Source organism: Vicia villosa, linkage group LG3 (genome assembly GCF_029867415.1).
Source record: "Vicia villosa cultivar HV-30 ecotype Madison, WI linkage group LG3, Vvil1.0, whole genome shotgun sequence".
Taxonomy (NCBI): domain Eukaryota; kingdom Viridiplantae; phylum Streptophyta; class Magnoliopsida; order Fabales; family Fabaceae; genus Vicia; species Vicia villosa.
The window spans coordinates 204,685,374-204,704,097 of NC_081182.1; the positions used below are offsets into that span (position 1 = coordinate 204,685,374).

At 33.1% G+C, this 18,724-nt stretch overlaps 1 protein-coding gene across 1 annotated transcript; it reads left to right on the forward strand.

Annotated features, from left to right (window-relative positions):
* The first annotated feature begins 1,890 nt into the window (after positions 1–1,890).
* Positions 1,891–6,651, forward strand: LOC131593364 (uncharacterized). Its single transcript, XM_058865841.1, has 9 exons — positions 1,891–2,123; positions 3,295–3,831; positions 3,914–4,015; positions 4,145–4,226; positions 4,343–4,362; positions 4,481–4,541; positions 5,482–5,552; positions 6,109–6,219; positions 6,298–6,651. The coding sequence occupies exons 2-9, from the start codon at positions 3,316–3,318 to the stop codon at positions 6,358–6,360; spliced, it is 1,026 nt and encodes a 341-aa protein (XP_058721824.1). The 5' UTR covers positions 1,891–2,123; positions 3,295–3,315; the 3' UTR covers positions 6,361–6,651.
* Positions 6,652–18,724: the final 12,073 nt, after the last annotated feature.

Genomic DNA, 18,724 nt, shown 5'->3' on the forward strand with positions numbered 1-18,724 from the left:
ACATAAATAATCATTTATTGTACAATCTAAAAGTTAAGATAATTTCTCAATGCATCCATTGAATCTCTTAGCCACCTGATGTAATTTCAATTATGTCTGTTGCTTCCGTAGATGCACATCCGGAAGTATTTTTTTAAAAAAAAATTGATTTTTGGCATAAATGCATTTATGAAAAGCGTTAAAACATAGTAAAACTTGGGATTTTCACAATTAATTAGAAAAATCTCAAGTTCATTAAATCTTTTGTAGCTACATCTAGGGAAGAGTTTAAAAAAGTGTTTCGTATATGTACCTACGAAATATTCTGTTATATTTTAAATCAATTACATTTCACTAAAAAACTCAATTTTTAAAATAAAAATGGAACATCAAATTATAGTAAATAAAAGTAGTGCAGTTGAGGTTTTCCAATTACTTTGATTTACTATAATTTGATGTTTCAATTTTGTTAAAAAAATTGAAGTTTAGATGTGAAATGTAGTTGATTTGAAAATATAACAGAATGTTCCGTAGGTACATCTACGGAATAGTCTATTTTCAAACTCTTACGTAGATGCAGAGCTGTCAAAATGGGCCCAAGCCCATGGGCCGTCCCATCAGGCCCGAAAATAGTTAGGGCTTGGGCCTTATTTTTCAAGCCCATATACATCCGAGCCTTTTTAAGCCCGGCCCTAAAAAACCCTAAAAATATGGGCCGGCCCCGTATGGGCCATGGGTAGCCCACCAGCCCGCAAAATTAAATTTTTAAATATAACTAGAAATTATCCTTTCATAATTCATAAAAGTATGCTATAAACAATTTGCGTATTATGTATTTTAATTTTTTTTAGTATTATAAAGGTATAAATATCAAACAAAAGTTGATGGTTTGACTTAATTTCAAACTAAAAGGTTTCATCCTAATATAATTATGTAGATAGTATAAAAAAGACACCATGATGTATTCTAATTAAAAATAAGGTTTAAATGAGATTTAAAAAGTTATGATGTAATTTTTTATGGTAGGATAGAGTTAGTACAAATCATAGTTATATAACAATTTGCTATAAAATAATATCCCATCAATCTAATTATAAGTGTTATAAAATTTTATAACAATTTGTTGTTATGATTGTTGTAAAATTATAATTGTCATTAATATTTATATCTTAAAATTTGTTGGAACAAGTTATTTAATTGTGTGTGTCACATTGGATAATGTATTTTGAATAGTTAAAATTAAGTTAATATGTTGTTTTACATTTTAATTGTAATTTATATAGGTTATTTAGAAATCGTAATTTTAGATATGAAAATTAATATATATATATATATATATATATATATATATATATATATTATTACATGCAATTGCATGGTTATTAAAAAAATAAAGGGAAAATTTATTTATTTTTTAGAAATAGGGCAGTTTAGGATCGAGGCCCATTTAGGGTCGGGTAGCCCACAACCCAGACAAAGTTGGGTCTAGGTAGTGAAAATGGAGCTCATTTAGAAATGAGTTTTTTCGGCCCGGTTCTGAAAAGCCCGAGGCCCGTATGGGCCGGCCCGTTTAGGGTCGGGTAGCCCATTTTAACAGCTCTACGTAGATGTAGTTAGGAAGATTTCATAAATTTAATTAACTTGAGATTTTCTCAATTAATTGAGAAATTAATTTGTAGTTTTTTTAATTAATTGAGAAAATCCTAAGTTTAATTATGTTTTAACGAAGATGTAATTACGAAAAAATCAAAATTTTTGAAAAACAAGTACTTTTTAAAATACTTAAAGACAATTTTACACCTTTAGAAAAAAAAAATCTACGAAGCAATTTTACTTGTTGATTTATTATTGTATTTTTTTCTACAAGCAAAAAGGTGTAATTTATTTTACCCACACAACTAAAAAAATAAAACAACTAACATAGATATCGAAACAAAGCCCTACTGCATACATGTACCACAGATTTTCCCTCTCCATATAATATAACCCCGGCCGCCGTCGCTGCTCGGACGCACCCAACCAAACCCTAACCGCACCACCAGACTCACCCTTCCCTATACACATTCACCGCTTCACCTCCTTTCTCCATCTTAGCAGTTATCGGATACTCTCAACGGTTTCATCTCCGAAATTTTCAGCGTCTCGTAACTTTTCTCCCCTTTCTTAATTTCATATATGATAGTTTATTACTTTACTTCTTCAAAATTTTCGTTACTGTTATGCTGAAGTTTTTCTTTTACTTGTTTAAGTGATAGCGTTGTTTATATTTATTTTGATTTGTCTGGAATGTGGAGTTTTAGCATGGGCATGCCACCTGTTTGTTGAAATGCCTAAATGATTACAATCTCGATTATTCGTTTCTGTTTTTGCTTTGTGTCATATCAGTGTTTTTATCACCATTGAGGTTTTTAATCACTGTCCAAATGATGGTCAAGTCACGATCCTCGATATGGTTTAGAATTGCAGCTGACTTAGCCTTAACCGCAGCTGCCAAACATTAGAAACCTCGTGTCGCGGGCAAAGCTTGAATGCCATCCTGCTAGTTATTACTCTAAACAAAGGCATTCTTCTAAGTTACAATTAAAGTTATCAAAGCTGTGATTTTTAATAATTTGATGTTTATTTAAGTATCTATAAGTTTAAAAGGTTGCTTTAAAACATTACTAAACAGTTTCATAAGCTAGTATCTCGTCAACACAGTTGATGCAATCATGCGACTTCTTTGATCACAGCCTGTTTAATTTGATTCTCATGTATAAAATTGAATCAGTGTTTTTGTTCAACGAATTCGCTGTGATAATGTTAAGCTGCAATATGTATCGAGTTGAATTTTGAAATTCTGTAGAGAAAGATGAGTGGGATTTTATCAGCTTGAAATTTCTCTATTAACATAAACTTGTCAAAAATCATAGAGAGATAAGAATTGATCTTATATCCTATAAATTAGTAAATCAGTTAAATTAGCATGATTGGTAAATTTTGTAAGTAAGATTTAGAGAAAGGCAAGGATAATCTCTAATTCCGATTACTCCGTCTGGTCCTAAATATAAGAGAAAGTTGGGTCAGCAAAAATTGATGTATTTGTTTCAAAATATGAATATAGATATCAGTTAAAAATTTGTCTCTTTTCCCTGGATCTATATCTCCGTTAAATCCTGTTTCTATTTTCATAGGTTAGATTGTTTCCTACAATTCTGCATTGATCTGGGACATCTGGAAATAGTTGTTTATTTTCTCTTAATACTTTGGAAATCATCATTTTGTTTATATTTAATAGCTCAGCTCATGAGATATCTTAATTTGTGTGACATATAGGTTGAACTATAAAGCAATTCAATGGCTGAAGAAACACAAGTGGTTGAATCTGGAAGAGGCTTGGGAAAGAGGAAGTTTGGTAGGAACCAAGGGCGCAAAAAGTCAAATAAGAAACCAAAAGTGATGCAGCAACAACGGGGACAGAAGAAAGTTAAAATCGATCAAAAAATGAAGAAACTTTACCACAAGCGAGCACGAGAGTATAATTCTGATGATGAAGATGAGACAGCTGCCCCTGCTTCTGTGAGAACTAAAGGGGTGGCATCTATGAAGACTAGAGGTGTAGCATCTTTCACTAAAAAAAAGCATGAGGAGGAAGACATAGAAGGGGAAGAGCTGTCTGAAGATGAAGGAGCAGCAGGAGGTCAAAGAACGCAGAAGAAGAATGTTACTGATAAAAAAGTTAGTTTCTCCGAGGATGAAGGAGAAGATGGTGATGAAATTCAGCCTGGAATTACTAAATTTACCGAAGGTTGTAAAGCATTCAAGATGGCCTTCAAGAGTATTATAAAGAAAAGTGTTTCTGATGACTTGTTGGTAAGCTAGGTGATCATACAACATGCTAATGTTTATTAGAGAATTATAAACTTGACATTCTTAAACTTGGACATCTCTACAGGGTCCAGTATTGTCAGCACAAAAGAATCTTGTTATAGAAAAGCTTGCGGAAGAGGATGCAGAGCGCAAGGTCAAGGGAGAGGCAAAAAAGGAAAAACTGATGGTAATTTTAAATTTCAAGTTGACTGATTTTAGTGATATCTTAATTAGTACTAAAATTTATGTGTATAGCCAATTTTCACAGCCCAAAATATTATCCATCTGACAATTTCTATCTTATTACTTGTTTCAGCTAGCAGAAAAGGGACATGTCAAGCCTGCTTCATATTTGGACGCGCACGAAAAGTTTCTTATAAGTGTAGCGACCAAAGGAGGTAAATGAACTTCTAAATAGAGGTTTCTTTTATTCTTTATTAATGGCTTCCATTTCCTCTTACTAATTTGACTGTTGTTGTTGTTGTGAACATGGACTACTTCTGATTTCTTTCAGTGGTCAAGTTGTTCAACGCTGTAAGTCTGTCTTAGCATACAACCAAATTTTGTTTCCTCCTAATTTTCGACTTCTGTCTATTTGTTGCGTTGTACCTTTAGCATTATTAAATCAAGGAGTTTGTTACACCTGTTTCAGGTCAACAAGGCACAAGTTGCTCAGAAAGGACTGGATCCCTCAAAGAATAGGGATGCCAAAGGTAAGTTGTTTTATGCTGCAACAACAAAATGTTGGATATTAGGTAGATTCAAGTTAGTTGTCTAATTGCAGAATAACTCAATCGACTAAAGGAAAAGAAACCTCATTTGGGGGATTATTTGTTTCGGTTTATATTATATACGAGGAAATTTAACACAATCTCTTTGGCCAAACAAACTCATTTTTATTGATTTTGTCAGTGTTATCCAATTGTGATGCTGCTATAGCATTATAGCCTAGTGGATTTTGAAGAATCCATAAATGAAAAGCCCTGTTTCTCTATTAGGGCCTTAGGCAATAGCAGTTGTCACTTCAATGCCAAAAAGAAGAATTTTATGTTTTAAAATAGATATGAAGTTTCAGAATGTTATTACTCCTATGATCACCCTAATACATAAACCTTTCAAGCCATGCTCTGCCTCATTTTCTTTCAACGCATTGTGCTCCTCCTCCATCTTCATTGAGGAGGATAAACCTGTCAATTAACTTTTTTTTAAAGAGGCAGCATGTCTGCCTCACATGACCTTTTTTAAACTTCCCAATGCACTTTTTTTATGCAGCATACAATTGTTTATATATTATTGATTTATTTCAACTGCTATGCGAGTTTGGATATTCTCCTGCAATGATATCCAGTATTCCACACAGTAGATTTTTGGTGGTCCACTAATTTCCACAATCCGCTATCAGTAACACTGATTTTTGTTTATGACGACCATGCCAACAACTTGTTCATGATATCATGCTCTAAGTATTAGAGGAAAGAGTTAACCATTAATCTAATTCGTATACAACTGTTGAAAAATAGGAGCAGTTGTAACTTGGAACCATACTACCCCAAATGGATCCATCCCTGTCAGAGTTCTGTGTTTACCTTTATGATCTAGTTCATACCTATCTGTTTTATTAATGTGGTTCCTAATATATTCAACCTGTGGCAGAGTTAAGGAAACGCACCAAAGAAGCCTTCTTTTCGGAGTTAGGGAAGCCAGCAACTGGTACTTCTGTAAAGGTGATTGTTACAACTAGTTCTCTTACCGTTAGTTTTTATTTGGTAGTCCTTTTTCATTGGTGCATGTTTAATTTGATATATTATTATTTTTAGGGTTAAATAAGTTTTTGGTCCCTATAAACATTGCAGTTTCATTTTTAGTCCCTCCTGGGTTTTGGCAACGGTTTTAGCTAGTTTTAACAACGGTTTTTTTGTAAAAACCGTTGCCTAAAGACAAGGAGGGACTAAAAACGAAAACTGTAATATTTATAGGGACCAAAAACTTATTTAACCCTTATTTTTATCAGGTCTTGTACTTCAAAATTATTCCATTTTATCTTATCAGACAATTGTCAAACCGGTTAAACTTTGAACCGGAGCTTCAGTGGTTTGATGTTTTTTAGTACATACTGCTATCATCAAAGGAGTAAAATAATAAGAAAGATGTTATAGATCTGCACTACTATGTTTAATACAATACTAATTTTCTTTGTATAAACTACTGCAAGTGTTTCTTAAATGAGAAAGCTTCCATTTGTTGCTTAATTATCAAATCTCTTGGATTTTGGATTTACAGGCCAACGCAAGCACAAGCAATGGAGAAGATGAACAACCTTCTTGGGCTCCATTACGAGATAATTACATGCTGACAAGTTCAAGGATAAAGGATTGGGACAAAAACATGCCAGTAAGTATCTTTTGAAGTTACTAATACTATTATGTTATGATCGAGCTACCTTGCACTCATCTTGTTGCTCAACCCCAGGGTAAAAATGAATCAGATGACAATGAAAAGGTTTCCGAAGATAGCAGTTCCGATGAAGATTAAGGTTTTGATACTTGAGACAGCAGCATTAGTGTGTTTCTAGTGGGACAATCAGTCAGATTTTGATTAGTGTTTGATTTCTGTTCATTTGGTTAGTAAGCAACAAATGGATTAAGGTAAACTTGCTGGCTGATTGGTTGATTCACCAATTTTGAATGTGTTCACTGAACCAAACTTACTGAACATGATTAATAGAGTTTCTTTATCTTTATTATCCAACTGTATTAGGAATATGATTCTCTGTAGTAATATATTATTATTTTTAATGCAAGAATGTTACTATGTTTTTGATAATTAGAGAAACAAAACAATGCAGAAAGGCAAATCTGAGTAAAAGGGGTTTGTTTATATCAATGTTTGAGTTTGAGAAGCAGATAACATAAATATGCAGTCTTATGATGTCTCCTATATATGAGTGTCATGTAAGATGGTTATTGAAATCAGTCTTTTGTCATCACCATTCTAAGAGCCTCACTTTAAACTAAAATTTAAAAAATATATATTTTGAATCTCATTAAAAATATGAGACATTAACTTGTGATTCCCACACTTCTGACACCCTGAAGTGTATCAAAAGATCAAAATATCCTTGTTCAAAATTTACACTAAAAAATTTGAAATCTCCCGGTTGATACCAAAAATTTCAAGCACATACCAAAATTTATAAAAAAAAAGAGAGATTTTTATTTGAAATTTTGAAATTACTGAGATATTTTATTAGAAATTTGTGAAATTTCTAGTAGATTTTATTGGAAAGTTTGAAAATTTCAATAGATTTTACTGAAAATTTAAAAAAAAAATTTGGGGAAATTTTACCAGCAATTTCATAATATTCAAAATTTTATGGAAAATTTCAAAATTTATCACAAACTTTGAAATTTCAGAAACTAATTGTAACTTATCAGAAATTTTATATATACCGATAATTTTAAATATACCAGAAATTTTAATATTAGACCAAAAATTCTCATTTAACCGAAGATATTTTTGGAATAATGAAAAATGATATAATTTCGGATTGCAAGGAAAATTCTCTAAATATATTGATGGTTGGGGAAAATAAGCAAAGTTAGGCCCGTGTGAAAGGCTGTTTTTTTTTTTTTTTGTAAGCAAGTTATATTCAACAGAGAACGAAAGTTCTACAAACTCGGTTACAAAAGGCGGAGAACGCCGAAACAGAAAATTAACCACCAAATTGAACCTAACTTAAGTAATACAAAGGGGATTTGCAAAACTCATAGAAGTTGCAATTGGGATGATTAATTTTCCCTACAAAAGACCATCTCCAAACAAGCATTTTACAAGACCAAACTAAATCATTAACATCACAAGAGGAATTTTTGAAAAAAAAAATCATTCCTACTAATCCAAATACTCCACACAATAGCCAACCAAATGCTTCCCTCTTTTGCCTCTCCTAACTTTCTTTTTGTGGCAAAAATTACTCCAATTCCAAAAACTCTTCATTATATCGTAAGGTTTTTCATAATTCATACCTATCCAACTAGCCATACAATTCCACATCGCTTCGGACTTCCGACAATCCAACAACAAATGGTAAGAACTTTCGGTATTCTCTTCGCAAAAAACGCAAACAAGATTTGAAGAAGATATAGAAATACCTCGATTCAAAAGCAAGTTTTTTGTCGGGATCTTATTCTTGAAACATCTCCATCCAAAAGCTTTAACTTTAAGGGGAACCTCCACCTTCCACACTTTAGAATAAATAAAGTCATAGCGGTTTACCGGACCAAACGGTTGAACTAACTTAGACATCTCATTGAAGCAAGAAGCGAAAGAAAAGGAGCCATCCTTCTCCGGCACCCAAAAAACCGGATCCGGCCCATCTTCACACGGGACAGCCGTTGGCAGCAGCTGGTGGAGAGCTGGCAGCAACTCTGTCGCTTCCGAATCAGCCCCGGTAAGCACTCCAAGATCACCCCACCTCCATTCGCCTAGAACCCAACCACCCATGCCGGAAATAGCAACATCCTGTAAAAGAGAAGAGTAAAACAAAGCCGGAAATACATGTTTAAGAATCCCCACATCTAACCAAGCGGCATGCCAAAAAGGAATCGTATGCCCACGCCCCACTTCAAATTTAATGTTATTAGCAAAAAAACCTTCCGGTAAATACTTTCTCAAAGACAAGATATCCGACCACCACACCGATCTAATAGCCCGAGGACTAGAATTCGGTTCTCCAACCAAAGCTTTCAAATTAATATCCACATATCTAGCCTTTAAGACCCGATACCACAAAGAATTAGAATCTTTCAAGATCCTCCAATTCCATTTCAAAAGAAGCGCGATATTGAATTCCTCAAGACTTCTCAATCCAAGGCCCCCTTTCTCTAAAGGCAAACAAACCTCTTTCCAACTAATCCAATGAATTTTCCTCTTCTCCTCCGCTCCCCCCCATAAGAAATTACTTTGTAATTTATTAATTTCACCAATTATCTTCTTGGGAGCTTTATAAAAAGACAAAGTGAAGATAGCTAAACTACTCAAAACCGACTTTAAAAGCGTGATTCTCCCTCCTAAGCTAAGAAACCTTCCTTTCCAAGAACTCAACTTCCTCCTAAAATTATTCACAAGCGGTTTCCAAGAAGAAATCCTTCTAGGATTAGAGCCAATCATAATTCCAAGGAATTTAAATTCTTTTGCCTCCGTCCTACAAGCTAGAAAAGAAGTTGCCACCTCCAAAAAATGCGCATTAATGTTAATACCAATAATCTTACTTTTATGATAATTAATACCGAGACCCGAAATCATTTCAAACCCTTTTAAAACTGATTTTATGGCCCAAAGATGTTTCCAACTCCCATCTCCTACCAATAAGGTATCATCCGCAAATTGGAGGACGTCAACAAAACATCTACCGTTCAAGTTACATCCTTCATAATCACCATTTTCCACCGCCTTATTAATAAGACATTTCAAGCCCTCCGCCATAATAACAAAAAGAAAGGGAGAAATAGGATCTCCTTGACGTAAGCCCCTTTCGACACCGAACTCCCTAGTAGGGCTCCCATTAACAAGAATCGACATCTTACTAGTAAAAACCAAAGCCTCCATCCACTTCATCCATCTATCCCCAAACCCCATCCTCCTCATCATATATCTCAAAAAGTCCCAATTAACCTTATCGTATGCTTTTTCGAAATCCACTTTAGAAAGAAGACAATCCTTTTTTTCCTTCAAAGAATAATCCACTAATTCATTTGCCACAAGAACCCCATCAATCATATGTCTACCCGGAATAAAGGCACTTTGACAATCGAATATAATAGACGAAAGAATCTTCTTAATTCTACCGGCCAAAACCTTAGAAATAATTTTATGAATACAATCGACCAAACAAATAGGCCGATAATCCTCAAGACACAAAGGATTGGAAGATTTCGGAATAAGCGAAAGAAAAGATGAAGTAGTAGATTTTGATAAGTAAGCACCATCAAAGAAATCATTCAAGCACACCATAACATCACTTTTCAAGAAGGACCAACATCGCCTAAAGAAAAGAAAAGTGAAACCATCCGGACCCGGACTCTTCGCTCCATCACAACTCCACACCGCTTCCTTAACTTCCGATTCCGAAAAAGGAACTTCAAGACCAAGACGATCCACCCCACTCAACGATTTTATAAGAACACCATCTAAAGAAGGTCTATTCACACAATCTTCCTTAAATTTGTTCTCAAAGTGCACTTTAACCGCCTCTTTTACCTCCCTCACCGACGTTAATAACCCACCGATGGAATTAATGGAACCAATATGATTCCAATTCCTCCTTTCCTTCATGGTGCGATGAAAGAATTTGCTATTATTATCTCCATCATTAACCCACCTCATTCTAGCCTTTTAAATTAACATGTTCTCTTTTATTTTTAAACTCAACCAAATTTTCTTAGACGCCTTCTTTTTTAACTCAAAATTCTCCTCATCCTAACACTCGCTATCATCCGCCGTGTTCAATATTTTCACCCCTTCCTCCACCTCCAAATCATATTTGCCGAAAACATTTAAATTCCACCACCGTAACTTATCTTTGATAATTCTAAGCTTCTCTTTAAGAACAAAGTCTCCTCTTCCAAACACTTCCATACCCCTCCACTCTCTTTCAACAAAAGACATAAAATTCTTATCCGAAAACCATTCATTATTGAATTTGAAAAGTTTCAGACCCCAATCTTTACCGTTGCTGGTTTTTTATTTTTATTTTTAATTTATAATCTTATTGAACCATTATAATTATCTCTTAATTTTATTTACCAATTTCTGATATTATTTGACTATATATGCTGTTTATTTTTTTTATACTGTATGGTTACATTTTTTCCTACTACTTGACTTTGAATTTTGGTTTAATTTAGTCATTAATTTGAATGATCACATAGTGTAATGACAAAATCATTTAAGCAACAATTGAGTTTTTAAAAGCATTATTATTTTCAATGTATTAAACATCCGTGAAAATGTAAATAGAGGTTTCAAAGATTTCAATCGTAAAAAAATATTGAATAGTTCAAAAAAACAAAACAATTTTTTTTTATTTTATAGAAAAATTAAAAATAAATTAAAATAAGACAAACTACTATTTTGATCTTAAAATCCCTATAATTGTTATAAAACTAACTAAAACAATAGAGAGATCAAAGAGAGATAGAGAAGAAAGAGAGCAATATTATCTTATCTTATTTCAAGTGTGCTTTACATTGTAATATGAGTCTCTATTTATAGGACTCAAGGGAGATAGAAAATCATACATATTAAACACATATTAAGTATGGAATAGGAAGATGAAGAACTAGGAAAAGGATGGACATCCACTAACATAAATATTCATAACACTCCCCCTTGGATGTCCATTGAGGATATGCCTCGTTAAAACCTTACTAGAAAAAACCCAGTGGGAAAAATTCTAGTGAAGGAAAAAGAGTACAATATCCTTTGAATGTGAATTGCCTCGTTAAAAACCATACCAGGAAAACCCAATGGGACAAAACCATGGTGAAGGAAAAAAGAGTGCAAAATACATGTATTTCTCCCCCTCATGCAGACATTTACATGTGAGACGATATTCTTTGTAGTTGTTGCTTAAAATGTCTTCTTCGAAGTGACTTCATGTAGTGGTAATAGTTATGCAGGATTTTATGAAGTTGTTGCCATGATTTGTTTCGTAGATCTCCATGAAATGGTTGTACCATCACATGTAAATAAATAACCTCTTTCTGATCTACCATTGTGAGAATCTGACAAGTAACCTACATCTCTAAGATAATGAAGTATATGGTTGACCGCTTTCCAATTTCTTCGTGTAGATGAATAATTCTATCTTACTTATAGATTGACCGCAAATGATATATCATGATGTGTGTATTTAGCAAGGTGCATTAGTACTCCAATTTCACTAAGATATGGTACTTCAGGATCAAGCAATTTTTATCCTTTTCTCGAGGCCTAAAAAGATCTTTCTCCATATCTAATGATCTAACAACCATATTGGAGTAGGCAACATGTGACATTTGTTCATATAAAATCATTTCAACACTTTTCTATATAGCCTTCTTGATGTACAAATATTCTTTTGTCCACATGCTCAATTTGCAAACCTAGACATATTTTGTCTTTTCTAGGTCCTTCATCTCAAACTCTTTATTTAAGCAATTTATAGCTTTTGGAAGCTCTTCAGGAGTTCCAATAATACTTATGTCATCCACATAGACAACTATTATTGCAAATATTTTTCCACATCATTTTATGAAAATAAAAGGACAAATTGATCATACCACATGCGTCTAGATTGTTTCAATCCATAGAAAAACTTGTTCAATTTGATGGAGTGGTTTTCTCGAGATCCAAAATTACGTGCCTTTGGTATATTGAACCCTTCAAGGAGTTTCACGTAAATGTCACTATTAAGTGAACCATATAAATAAGATGTCATAACATTCACCATGTTCAAATTAAGCCCTTCATGTGCTACAAGGCTAATTAAATATAAAAAAATCAATTGAATCCACTACAGGTGGATATGTTTTATCAAAATCAATCTTAGGTATTTGTGAAAATCATTGAGCAGTAAATCAAACTTTATATCATTCTTATGTTTCTTTTTTATAAAAATCATTTATATCTAATTGGTTTCACACCTTGAGGTGTTCGGACTACAGGTCCAAAAGTGAGTCACTTGTAAAGTGAGTTTAATTCTTCTGTAATTGAATATATTCATTTGGCCAATTCTCACTTAGTCTACAATCTTTAATAGACTTTGACTCATGATCCTCATTATCATTGATCACTTTTAGCGCTATATTGTATACAAAGACATTGTCAATATTGACTTTATTTAGTTATCTCAATTTCGGTTCCATTGCATTTCATCCATGACATAATTTATCGAGATCTCTTTATTTCATATTTCAAGTACTTGATTTGTTCTTCTGGAACTGAAAATTAAATTAGATCAAAGTGCTCTTAGCATTTTCATATCCTCACTTGGGTCATCTTTAGTTTCTTTTCTTAGTAGAGGACTTTTAACATTGGAACCGACTTTCATACCACGCTTCAGGCGCAGCTACAACTCATTTGCAATATTATATTATCCAATAGGAGAATCCACTTTGAGTGGAGTATTACCAGCTGATAATTTATTTCATAAACTTTGCAAATGAATAATATTTTGAACTTTTGGTTCATATTGATTTGTACGAGGATCAATACAACAATTTATTTTAACTTGTTCATTTGAACTTCTTGTTCATGATTTCAGCTGTTCATTTCCCTCCCCCTAATATTGAGAAAATTAATTTATCAAGTGATAATCAGCCTACTGGGCTGCAACCAAGTATTTGATTATTTGCTCAAATTATATCCTCAAAATTGAGATTCATATTAATTATATTTTTCCAATATTCTTTCATGACTCATCTTAATGTATTATATTGGAGCAATTGGAATATACACAACACATCCAAATATTCACTAAGATGAGAAATATTAGAATACATTAGGGAGGACTAAGATATAGTATATTGTTGGCTTAATGCGAATAAATATCTTAATATCATACTTTGGGTGTTTCAAATATATAATTTAGAATTGATGATCTCATAAGTATCAACCATATAGTTAAACTTTAGACGTCTAAAGAATGGATCTTTGGGTCCATTTTCTTTTTATGAACATATATTACATGATATTCAATATCAATTTTAATAATATATATGTGATACTTATATAGGAATTTCTATAAAAAAAATTCAGAAAACAAGATCTTAGTCTAATTATGTGAGAAAATAATTTCACAAACTTCTGGTTGTGAATAGAGACATATGCATGATATTTTAGTCGATGCAACAGTTAATGTCATAAAAATGCAATTTCTCAAATTTTTATTTTCTTTTAGAAACACACAAAAATTTAATGGATTGAAGAAACTTCTGGTTCTTCAATACAAATTATTCGCATCATATTATATCCGAGATGACCCAACCGGTTTTACCAACGACACATTTAAGTGTAATTTGTAAACTACTGGTTTACAATGACATGTGCTTAAATTGTACTAATATAAGTGTAGTACAAGCCCAAGGAAAAAAAAAAACGGTAGCTTTTCTATTATACATTTTATGTCCAAATTCATTTGTGTAATACAAAGATATTCAATACCTCCAGTATAATTCAAAACCAATATAATAATAGTATCTCATTATTAAACACTTTAATCAAACACATTCATATGAACATATTATCATATAATTATCAAACAATTACCCCTTATAAAATTAAACATATTTAATCAAACAATATTATATCACTAAAATTATATCGTCATATAATTAATTTGATTTACTATCCTTCAGGGATGGATAAGTTCTTCAAAAACTATAAAAATAATTTATTTTTCTATCCTTCAGGGATGCTTGATAAGTTTTTCAGGAACTATAAAAATAATTTGTTATATACAATAATCTAAAAAATATATATAACCATCCTTCTGGGATGCGTTAAAATTATTTGTGTCATTTTTCTAGAATGACAATATTTTAATGAGCATATTACAAGTTATGAATTTTTAGATCCATACAAAAAAAAATTATGAAATCCTTCTGGGATTCAATAATATTATAGATGCGACCTTTTAAAGATTATCGAACTTTGAATTCTTCTGGAATTCATCAATTATTGATAAACACAATACTCGATTAAACTCAATCTTTGAATAATAATTTGGAGATAGTTTAATAATAATAATCTTTAGTTCTACAAATATCACATCACAAATTATTTCCATAAACAACAGTCAAGAAAAATTATTCTTTGTGCAATCCTTCAGGGATGCTTGAATATTAAATTAACACTTTTATATGTTAAAATTCAATTTCAGACAAACATATAGAAATGCTTTAATGTTAAATTCTTCTGGAATTTAACAAGAATTATCAAAGAAATCTAATATTATTGTACAAGGTAAATAAATTTCTCTATAAAATATATAAAAAATAAACATATTTATATGAAGAAAAAAAAATAGTAACAAAATCATGAATTATATTATATTGGTTCAAATATATTAAGATTAGAAAATAACGTAGAACCTGGCTATATCATGACTCGCGTTGTAGAGTATCGTGCTGATAACGTGTTATAAAACTAACTAAAACAATAGAGAGATCAAAGAGAGATAGAGAAGAAAGAGAGCAATATTATCTTATCTTATTTCAAGTGTGCTTTACATTGTAATATGAGTCTCTATTTATAGGACTCAAGGGAGATAGAAAATCATACATATTAAACACATATTAAGTATGGAATAGGAAGATGAAGAACTAGGAAAAGGATGGACATCCACTAACATAAATATTCATAACAATAATATATATATATATATATATATATATATATATATATATATATATTATTCAAGACAACTTATTTTTTTTATAAGCTTACGTATTTGTTTAAATAGTTTAAATAGTGTTATGTTCAAGAACAAAATAATGATTAGAGAAGTTGAGTTGATCGTTGCGTCACGATGGAACTAAGTTTCGATGCGGTGGAATGAAGTTAACTTGCTAGGTTACCAGTCAAACATTCGAGTTAGTGAGAAAAATTAAAAGTTTGATATCGAATGTGGGGTGAAACTTATACCTGAGAGTGACGTGCTGATCCCTTTTAAATAAGAGAGTGTGTAGGAAACTAAAATATGAAAATGGACGTGAAATGCAGATGACCACTAGATGAATTTGATGGTGGGAAATGCATTTTTATGAGGTAGCCCAAGGATGTGTGGAATTATATCTGTCTATTTTTATCTTACTTCAATTTCTACATATGTTGTGCTTTTGTGCTTTGTTGGGCCCCTTTGTCGGCCAAGAACAGTTGTCCCTAAGCTCTTGTCTTTTGTTATGAAGGGTAAGAGTTTTGTAGTAAACGAAACTACCCGCTTATGCAGTCATCACGAAGAGATGCCTGATGGAACGTTCGTTTTTATTTTTGGAAATAGCGAATCTAGGAAGATATTCTTACATGTCGTTTTAAGGAGCGACAGATAATTGACATGTGTCCCCTATTATAAGTAGCCATCAACTTTTTCTCCGAGTTTGTGATCAAAGTTTATTGGACGTCTCTAGGGACCATATCCAGTCAATGGTTAGTACCCTTTCCCATGCGTCCAAGTGAAAATATTGTTAGAGGTCAATGCTTTGGCGAACCCACCACGACATATGAAGTGGCTAGCTACCAAGAGGGGGGCGGGGGGGGGGGGGGGGTGAGCAGTTCATTTTATATTTTTTAGGCTTTCTTTTTTTTTCTTTAGTCTTACAGCTGCAGTGTTTATGACAACACCCCCGAGTCTTTGTGATGAGACTTAGATCTCTCTAGTTGTACCCCGAACTCATCGTTACTTATCATAATCACAACGAAATGAGATAGTCTAGCAAAAATTTCTCCTTTCTTTAATAAAATAATTATAATACATTATGATCTTTTGGTTTTTACAAAAGCGACATGAATTTAGAATAACCAAATGGCTATTCCACTGCTTGTTGGCCACAAATATTCTTAAATTTTTCTAGATCAGCTACTTCTGCTTACTTGGCCGAGACGACATGCTTTCTTCACAAAGGTTGGACAACCATGTTTTTCATCTCCCCGATCAAGGATGCCAAGTTGATTTTAATAATTTGACCTAACTTTTCTCGGAATGCATAGTTTGGTATGAGGCCGTTCTCAAAGATTTAACACTTAAGGCTTTGATCCGAGCCTCCAACAACTACGACCACCTTGGCGAAGCACTAAATGTATCCGTGTAGGGTTTATATCTTTCTGTGTATGATTCCTCCAAGCACGACATGGTGGTTGGTTGCCTCTTCCAGGAATTAAAGTAGGAGGTGAAAACTTCACACAAGTCTGACCAAGAGTCCATGCTTCCATCCATATGGGATTTGTACTAGACCATAACTAATTCAGCCAGAGTTAGTGCAAAGAGTTTTCTCATCACATCTCCGTCGACATGATAATAATCCAATCGGCCGTCTACATGCTCGAGTTTTCATACGGATCTCTAGTCCCATTGCAGCTTTGGAGCTTCATAAGCTTCTCTAGTGACTTTGGGATTTTTCTATCTAGAATGCGAGCAGACATGGGGCTGTTCTTCTTTGTCATGATGAGATAATCTTCCTCATACTATTCCTTTCTCCTAGGGAGGCAAACCTCAGGAAGAGTATGGCTACCCCTTCCTTCTTCGAGACTAGAGGGGGTAGTGTGGTGTTTATACCGTCGGTAGCTTGGTGAATTTTGGACCTCTTCTAGACCCCTTCTTGGTTCAGGAATGAGGATTTTATATGAAGCCACCTCCTTCAAAGAGTTTTTCCTTGGATTGATGTTGTGTAAAATTTCTTCAATCTAACTTACTCTTTCTTCCAAGGCTTGGGAGTTCTGCTGCTACACCATTTTGTAGACTCTGTTTAGAGGTTCATTGGGTCCTTGCAAACCAAGATTAGCCTTCAAGAGATGAAAATCAGGAACAATTTATTGCTCAAACATTGCAAGTAGTGGTATAGGTCTAAATGAAGGTTCACATAGTAGAAACTGCGGTGTAGATCCGAAGAATGGAGGAGGTTTAAACGCTACCTAGTATGTCTATGGTTGGACAAGAATTTATGGCGGAGGAACAAAATGGAGCGGTCATTAGGACTTGATTGTTCATCCCATGAGGAGGAAATGTAAGACTCATGGCAACCTTAGTAGCAACGATGGCTTATTGTTGGACGATAGAGCGAGTAGCTTTGGATACTTCTATCGTTGACGACGAATCTGATGGATGACTTAAAGGAGGAAAGTTTAAATATGAATATGGAAGAAGTGATTAGGAAATGGAGATATGTGCTTCGATCGGCGAAGATCTGGATTTCTATCGGAAGAGATTCGGTTGAATCAAGAGAAATTAGATCATAGAGGGTCGTTGCAATCAGAAGCCGATTCTCATAGACGGAGTCAATGATCCGTATAGTTGACCAGAAAGAGTGGATTCGCAATCTGATGTGGTAGTTCAAAATTTCCGATGCGGAGAAGATGAGGCTGACATGCAAGGTTAGTACTCAAACGCTTAGGTATGTAAGAGAGTGAAAAGTGAAGTTTCAATGAAAAAAGATTTGAATACATATGAAGTGACACATTTTCCTCTTTAAATAGGGAAGATGGTTGATAACTGCACGCATATGAAACATCGTGGAGTGCAGTTAGTCGTTGGATTGATCTGGACGATTAGCGTGGTATTCTTATGATAAATTATTAGCGACGCAGAGAAAGAGGTCTACCTATTTCGCATTTAGTATCTTGCTGCTTCGTAATTGGACCTTCGTCTTCTACACCTTGCAAACGGCCAAGAAAAAAGACCACACACACACACATACACACATACATATATACATACATACATACATACTTACGCACACTCACACACACATACATACATGTATGCATACATGAATACATACATGTATGATACATACATGCATGCATGATATATATATATATATATATATATATATATATATATATATATATATATATATATATATATATATATATATATATATATATATATGTGTGTGTGTAAACTCTAAAACACAATTTAAAATTTTGTTCTGGGCTTTAAAGGGAAGAGAAGAGAGAACTTTTAACGAGTAGATAGAAAAATAGATAAGTCTTTAATTTTTATTTTAAATAGAATATTTGTATCAAACAAATGTATGTTGAGTGTAATGTAAATTACATAATCATCACATAGAAATTCATTATTACTATTTTGTAATTGTCTATTAAACATTATTACTATCACATACTACATACTAATTGG